The sequence below is a fragment of the Pseudorasbora parva genome, chromosome 7 (assembly GCF_024679245.1).
Source record: "Pseudorasbora parva isolate DD20220531a chromosome 7, ASM2467924v1, whole genome shotgun sequence".
Classification (NCBI taxonomy): Eukaryota; Metazoa; Chordata; class Actinopteri; order Cypriniformes; family Gobionidae; genus Pseudorasbora; species Pseudorasbora parva.
The window spans coordinates 16,725,697-16,732,960 of NC_090178.1; the positions used below are offsets into that span (position 1 = coordinate 16,725,697).

The 7,264-nt window shown below is 38.0% G+C and overlaps 1 protein-coding gene across 1 annotated transcript; it reads left to right on the forward strand.

Moving 5' to 3' along the window:
- Positions 1-602: 602 nt before the first annotated feature.
- gbp (glycogen synthase kinase binding protein) lies at positions 603-2,231 on the forward strand. The gene has a single exon (XM_067449585.1). The coding sequence runs from the start codon at positions 988-990 to the stop codon at positions 1,435-1,437; it is 450 nt and encodes a 149-aa protein (XP_067305686.1). The 5' UTR covers positions 603-987; the 3' UTR covers positions 1,438-2,231.
- Positions 2,232-7,264: the final 5,033 nt, after the last annotated feature.

The following is a 7,264-nucleotide window of genomic DNA, read 5'->3' on the forward strand; positions in this document are numbered from 1 at the left end:
CTCTTTGCAACCAGGGGATGTGACACTATATCATGCTAATCAACAAAACCTTGACCTAGGCCAAGAATAGGGGTTGAATCTTTTATATGCCACTGACCTCCAAATATGATCATCCTCACGTGAGGGACTCCTATTCAAACATTAAAAAAATCAGCTGTAAAGAGTAGGGTGAATTCAGGTTGATTGGGACACCTTTTCTAATTCATCTCAATGGCAAAACGTGTCCCAATCTCCCTGAATTCACCATATAAAACCAGTTTATACTGTGAAAAATTAACATTGTAAATAATAGATAAAAATAAAACATATGTGAAAATATTTAGTTCCCCACAACCCAGTATGGAAAACCCCTGGTCCAACATGTGTCTGGTGCAACTGTATTTTAATGTTCCTGTGATTAATGTCCTGGCAGGCTCGCACGTGCCACACGAGATGCAGGGTCCTCAGTTCCAAATATGGAAATTAAGTTATGAAGAACGATACTGATTTGATGGCATCGAATCATAACCTTCTTAGAAATCAAGTACTGTAGTCTAATGTCCCATTCAGTTGCACCAGCATTTGAGTGCATAGGGTTCACACATGTGGCTGTCTAGTGCATCGTTTTATACACGCGGGGGATGTTATGTAATGCCATGATTGACGATACAGAGATATGCGGAGACGCATGGCTGTGCCAAAATAATAACCGCCAAGAGTGCTAAACCGAGCAGACGTGTAATTTAAGTTGTAGCAGAAACGTATAAAGTCTCTCTCCAACTTCTTTACTACAATATAATACGTTTGCATTTTAAAACGACGCACGCGCCCCCGTACTTCAGAAATGGTACGTGCCGGATTCTGCGTCATCCATTGTTTACAAATCAACCCTTGAGCTGTTTCTGTTGGGTAGCGTGGCGGACGCCGGTTTAACGAGCCCATCCTATACATTTTGAATAAAAACAACTATTACGGCTGGATATTATTATACAATCAAATATATTCAAAATGCCTTGTCGAAAGGAGAATTATATCTTTTTGGAACAGTCGGTAACGGTGGATTCTAAGGAAGTAGACGCTCTCGTGTCGAAAATCGGCGAGGTGCTGCAGCTTCACAACAATAGCTCGAGCCAGAAGGCGATGTCACGTCTACACGGTCTCACCAGCAGCAAACCGAACGGCAGCAACAGCAGCGCGGCGGGCGGTCAGCGGTGCATCCGTCTTCGCAGTCGGACTTTACGTAGCAGCCGGGCCAGTCCGTACAACCCGCCCGGATCCAGCGACCAGGAATGGGACCATTTCAAATCCTCTTGGAACCGAAAGAAAATCGACGAGGACGATCCACACCAGCTCCTCCAGGAACTCATATTGTCGGGAAATCTGATCAAAGAAGCGGTCAGACGACTCCAGTTCTCCTCGGAACCACAGGAGAGCGACATCTCCAAACCTGTAGACTGAGTTCACGAGCCCGCAGATGCATGAACGTCTTCGCGTTTTCAGATCATGGGGCCGCCAGCTCGTTGTCATACGTTGGTTTTTACAAACTTTGATATCACACCCTTACTTTTTTTTTCTCGATTGTATATTGCTGAGATGGAAATGTTATGTATTTTGAACTCTTTTGAAATGTGACCCTCCTTATTCAGTCATTTTTAAATCTCAGTGTTGATTGAATGCAGATGTGATGCAAAAATCTAGTGGTTTATAGCAATGCATTTTTATAATAGTATTAACTGGCCTCTGGTCGGTTTGTCCTAGAATGGTGCATCTTGTTTTGGTTTGCTGGAGTTCAGCACTGTGCCAGTAGCAAAAAACTGCTTTGTTTACAGTGTAGATGTGGTCGGGCTGCTGATTTGCAGTCCTCGCCTAGATCAGGCAACGGGTCACACTTTTTGTTTACTCATCAAACTATATTTGGATACCGAGATATCACTATTTTGATTTCAAACAGGCCCTGTGCGCACCTCACGAGGGCCCATGTCCGTCCCTTTCCATGTGAGGAGCAAGGCCAACACTCCTTCATAGACACTGAGATCAAACTCACATGCGTGTGTGTATGTGATACATGGGGGATGTGATCTCGACACACTGACACTGGTGCTTTTTGATTCCAATGTGGCGTTTTCACGTTTGTTTTCGTTTTTACTTCGTGTAAACTCAGCGTATGCTTCGCAACGAAGTGTTTTTAATAACTCTGATTGTTAAGAGAATTTGGTGTCTAATAAACATGGTGTGTTTTTGCATTAAAAAAATGTCTTTTGTAATCATTTCTGGTTTTAAAAAATTGTCATATCAGGCAATAGTTATATAATAGATAGTCTTCTTTATGTGTGCCATGGCACTGAATCACCACTATCAATCTATCATTCATATAATTATATTTAAGCAGTGCTTAAAAGAACGCATTATTACCAAGTGTAAAAAATACAACGTTATGGTAGTGACTTAATAGATTAATTTCCTGTTGTTATTCTAGAAGAGAAGAAAAAAACATGTCTAAGAATGACACCATGTGATTGAGCAAAAACACGCTGACTCACAACTATCTGAAGTAAACGTATGGCCTTTGAACACGGTTTGCGATTTAAAGTTAATTAATGACAAGTCATTTATAAACGCAGAATTATTATGGCGTGTATAAACTGGGGCCTACTGCACAAAACTAGGATAAGGGATTAAGCCGGGATATCTTGGTGATCGTCATCTGTATGCAAAATTTAGTTGGCCTACACCGCTGTCGTGTAAACATATTCTATCTAAAGGCACAATCACATCAATAATGATAACGAAAAATAACTCTATATTAGTGGATAAACTGAGCCAGGATCACCAAAATATCCCGGCTTACTCCCTTATCCCAGTTTTGTGCAATAGACCCCTGGTTAGAAACTTGGCGACTCACTTCCGTTTTGAGGTGTTTTGTCTAATCACCCAGCAGATGGCAGCACAATGCAAATCACAAAACCAGTCTATCTTGGGAAACGTCTGAAAATAGGACAAAAACATACCACAGCTTTGAAAGAATCAGCATATGAATTAAATGCATATTAATAAAATAAAGCTTTATTTATTTTTTTTAAAAAAAATACTCAAGAATGCATTATTAGAATTTTACTTGATTCTGATTGGTCAATGACACTAAGCAGTATTATTTTATTTTTTACATACTAGTAGCCTATTTATTAATATTTGAATGAGTGTTTTTATATTTTCAGGTTTTTTGTTGTTGTTTAAAATATTTGTATTGACTTGCCCTGATGCAGCCTACTACCGGATTCATTTGTGAAAAAAATTCTGTTAAAGTGGAATTTAACAACAATTAATAATTTTCTTTGTACCAAAGCACTTGCCTTTAACACTGGAAAAGAGCACACCAGCATTTCAGCCATCACATATTAAATTAAAGAGCAACTTAAAAAGGCCATGCGTAAGGGATAGTGGTTGCCTAATTGTTGGAGAGTGTTAACCTGAAGTTTGCAGAGGTTTGCCTAACCCTCGATCGATCCATGGGTGCCATAGCAAATGGCTGAGTATGCACAAATTCAGTATGAGTATGTAAAAATTTGAACAAAACAAACAAAACAAAACAAAACTTCAACTAATGAACAGCGAAGTGTCCACTGGTGGCACAGTGCAGAATCTCTGTAGATGCAGTCATCCAAATATGTTTCACTTGTTTAATAAATATACTGCACATTTAAACATTCAGATCATTTAATATTTTTATTTTGCATACTTTATAATTACACATTTCAAGTATATTTCATCATTGTCCTTATTGGTCTCACGCACTAACATAATTTAGGATAGGTCATTGGCGCCATCTTGCAATACAAAAAGGTATTGTAGAAAACTAGTAAAAAATGGTCTAGTAGTGGGGCTTGTGTAAAGTTCAAAGTGAATATAAACCTTTTGATAGATGGCTATTGAAAGTCTATAGTCTCCAGTTCAAACAATAATATATATATATATATATATATATATATATATATATATATATATATATATATATATATATATATATATATATATATATATATATATATATATATATACATACATACATACATACATACACACACACACACACACACACACACACACACACACACACACACACACACACACACACACACACTTTATTTTTATTTTTTAAGTTATCTGGTTGCCTTAAAAATTTGAGTAAATTTAAGTTAAACCAACAAAATTATCTATATATATATATATATATATATATATATATATATATATATATATATATATATATATATATAGGTAGAAGAACCATTTTGGGTTCCCCAAAGATAATCTCGAGAAGCATGTTTTTTGACTACACAACACACCAACTGTCATTGTCTGCTGAATAAAACTGCTCATCCTCAAAGTCACACAGGAACGGCACAGTTCTCACCTCACATCCCCAAACACCAGAGGCTTCTGCTGTTCCTTCAAATGTCACAAACACCCAAGGCTCAAACAATTATACATAAGCCTTACATAAGATCATGTTTTCCCATATTCTGTCCTACATTCTGACCTACATCACAAAGTGACGATGATGAAATAGGGGATCCAAGAGCCAAACCAAACGAGTGTTGCTGATTTACTTGCTTTGAAGGCGAGAATGAGTCACACCGGCCGTTATTTTGATTTTGAGTCTCCTTGTTCCTGATGATGTGTTATGCAGCTGGACATATTAAGTTGGCCAAATGCAGCATGCCGTGTTTTTAATGTGTTGCTTTACGGTTGCTAAGGGGTGCTGGATGGTTGCTAGGATGTATGGTTGCTGAAAATACAAGCGTGCTGCCAGGTTAGAAATAACTTGGGTCCCTCCTTAATCTTTATTTTGTTGTTGTTTTGTCAAGAGAAAGTAGGGGAAACCTTTTCGCATTAAAGGGGTACTTCAGCGCTGGGAAGATGAATCTGTATTTAAACTGGGTCATTAATGTAGTAGAAATGTGAAATTATTTTTGAATTTGGTGCTTTTTAGACTGAGAAAAGTCAGAAAATGTATTTTTGTCTCATGGGGATGAAAGACAACAATTCCCAGAATGCTTCGCTGCGAGGACACTCCCAAAGCCACCGCTACTGAGTCACTTTTACTTTCCCATCACCGCGTTCATCTTCATAAAATCAGTTCAGTTAGAGAACAGACACTACAATTAAAAACTGAAAGTGTCTGTTAAATATACTGTGATTTATCCGCTGAGGAAGTGTCAGCAGAAATGCAGCAGGTGTCAGATCACACGCATCGTGATGAGAGTCTGAGGTAAACGCGTCCACGCTCGCGGCAATCATTCTCAGCGCGTGTTCAGTCTGGCGTGTTTTCGGTTCATGCCTTTGCAAGATTAACTTTCATAGGGATTAACTTGAGAAGATAAAATACTCACTTTGCTCCGCCGGCCTCAATGTTTCCATGAATGCCTGAGCTGAGCTGAGCTGTGAATGTGACCCCATCCCCCATGTGCGAGTTGAAAACATGCGGAAATAGCTCCCTCTGCTGGCTGTATTCTTTCGCGTCTGGCCAAACATTTTACCGATGACACAAATCGACGATATTTGCGTCACTGGAGTAATTTTTCCAGAAATAAAATGCATAAATCTCTCTTCTCAGAGGGATATGAGAGTGAGGGAGCACAATCATTCGAATACACTCCAGGGTTTCTAAAGCTAATCGCTGAAGTAACCCTTTAAGCTTTCGAGTCCGTTAGTTTAACTTAAATCCTTGAATCTGTGTTGCCAAATCGCGATACAAATAAGCAACCGCAGCTTCATAAACAAGCCCAATATTATTATTATATTATTTATTATCATAAATATCAATAACAATCAAAAACTTTTTTACCAATAAGTATCAATACTGTTATTTTTAGTATAGGGTGATATCAGCAAAATTGGGTCACTTTTTGATAAATCGCTTGGGACAATACAATGCAGTCTGCCTTTTCCGTTTTATTTAAAATTTTTATAATGACTGTTTTTGATAATATTGTGTTGAAATTATGTAACAAAATATAATTATTTAGGCCCTATAGTTATTGAAACATCAGCTGTGCCAACTTTTTTTTGCATGAGCAGTTTCAGGTAAAATTGGACAGCTGTTTCAATGGGCCAGTCAAACTGCAAAGGGAAATATTAATTCATCATCAATTTTAATTTTAAAACACAATTGTTTATTTAAACTGCATTAAACAAACATTTTGTGCCATTTAAAAAAAAAAAAAACATTTTGGGTTCAAACCCACATATTCAATTAATAGTGTGTGTGTGTGTGTGTGTGTGTGTGTGTGTGTGTGTGTGTGTGTGTGTGTGTGTGTGTGTGTGTGTGTGTGTGTGTGTACAACACGTTTAGAACAAAATGTGCAAATTAAAAAAAATCAATACACATTCAAAATTGATAACTCATATTCACATTCAAAATGCAAAATGTTTAAAAAAAAAACGATATCACTAGAGTGTGTGTGCGGTGAAAATATTTTTCAAATACAGTCTTTGCAAATGAAACCATCGTCATCACTACCATTAAACCATGCAGAACATTTTACCCATTCCTCAGTACATAGCCTTAGGGTCCTTTGGGTCACCATAGAGAGTGTTGCAGACTTTGCAAGGTGATTTGCTTCTCTTGTCCTGCTTTTTTCACTCTTTTGGTTGCTTGTTGCCTTTACTGGCTGGCTTGCTTACCTGGTTGCTTGCTGGATGATTTTTGTTGTAATATATTCAATGTGTTGCTCGCTTGTGAGGTTATATGATGGGGGACTGGGTTCACTCTCTTTCTGATGGGCCTCTCCCTTTGCAGCACTAAGATCAAGTCAGTGAATGTGACCAATTTTAGAGACAGAACAGAAAGAAAAGAACAAAAAGAGCCTATGTTATTGCAAGAAATAGGATAATTATTTGGTATATTTTATGATATTTTTATTTAACTAAGTTCGGGAGGAGCTCGTTCAGATAATTAACACAGGTGGAGAGTACTCAGCTAACCAACAAAGGTGTTCACATATACACAGCTGTCTGTCCTCCATTTTGTTGACAGTTTATCAGCATGGGCGGCATTTCCGGCAGTTCCCGGCTCTACGCTGCTCGAAGCAATCCTACAATGCTAAAATCTTTCCTTTCATAATACTCTACACTAAACCCCCTTTCGGCCGATTCCATCAGAATTCACGGTAAAAAATAAGTTATTCTTTTCCGGAGATGTAGTTGTGTCATTTGCCATGATTCACAATCGCAATTCTGTCTTCTAACATGTCCGACTCATAAACGTCTGTTAAAGGGGATTTTC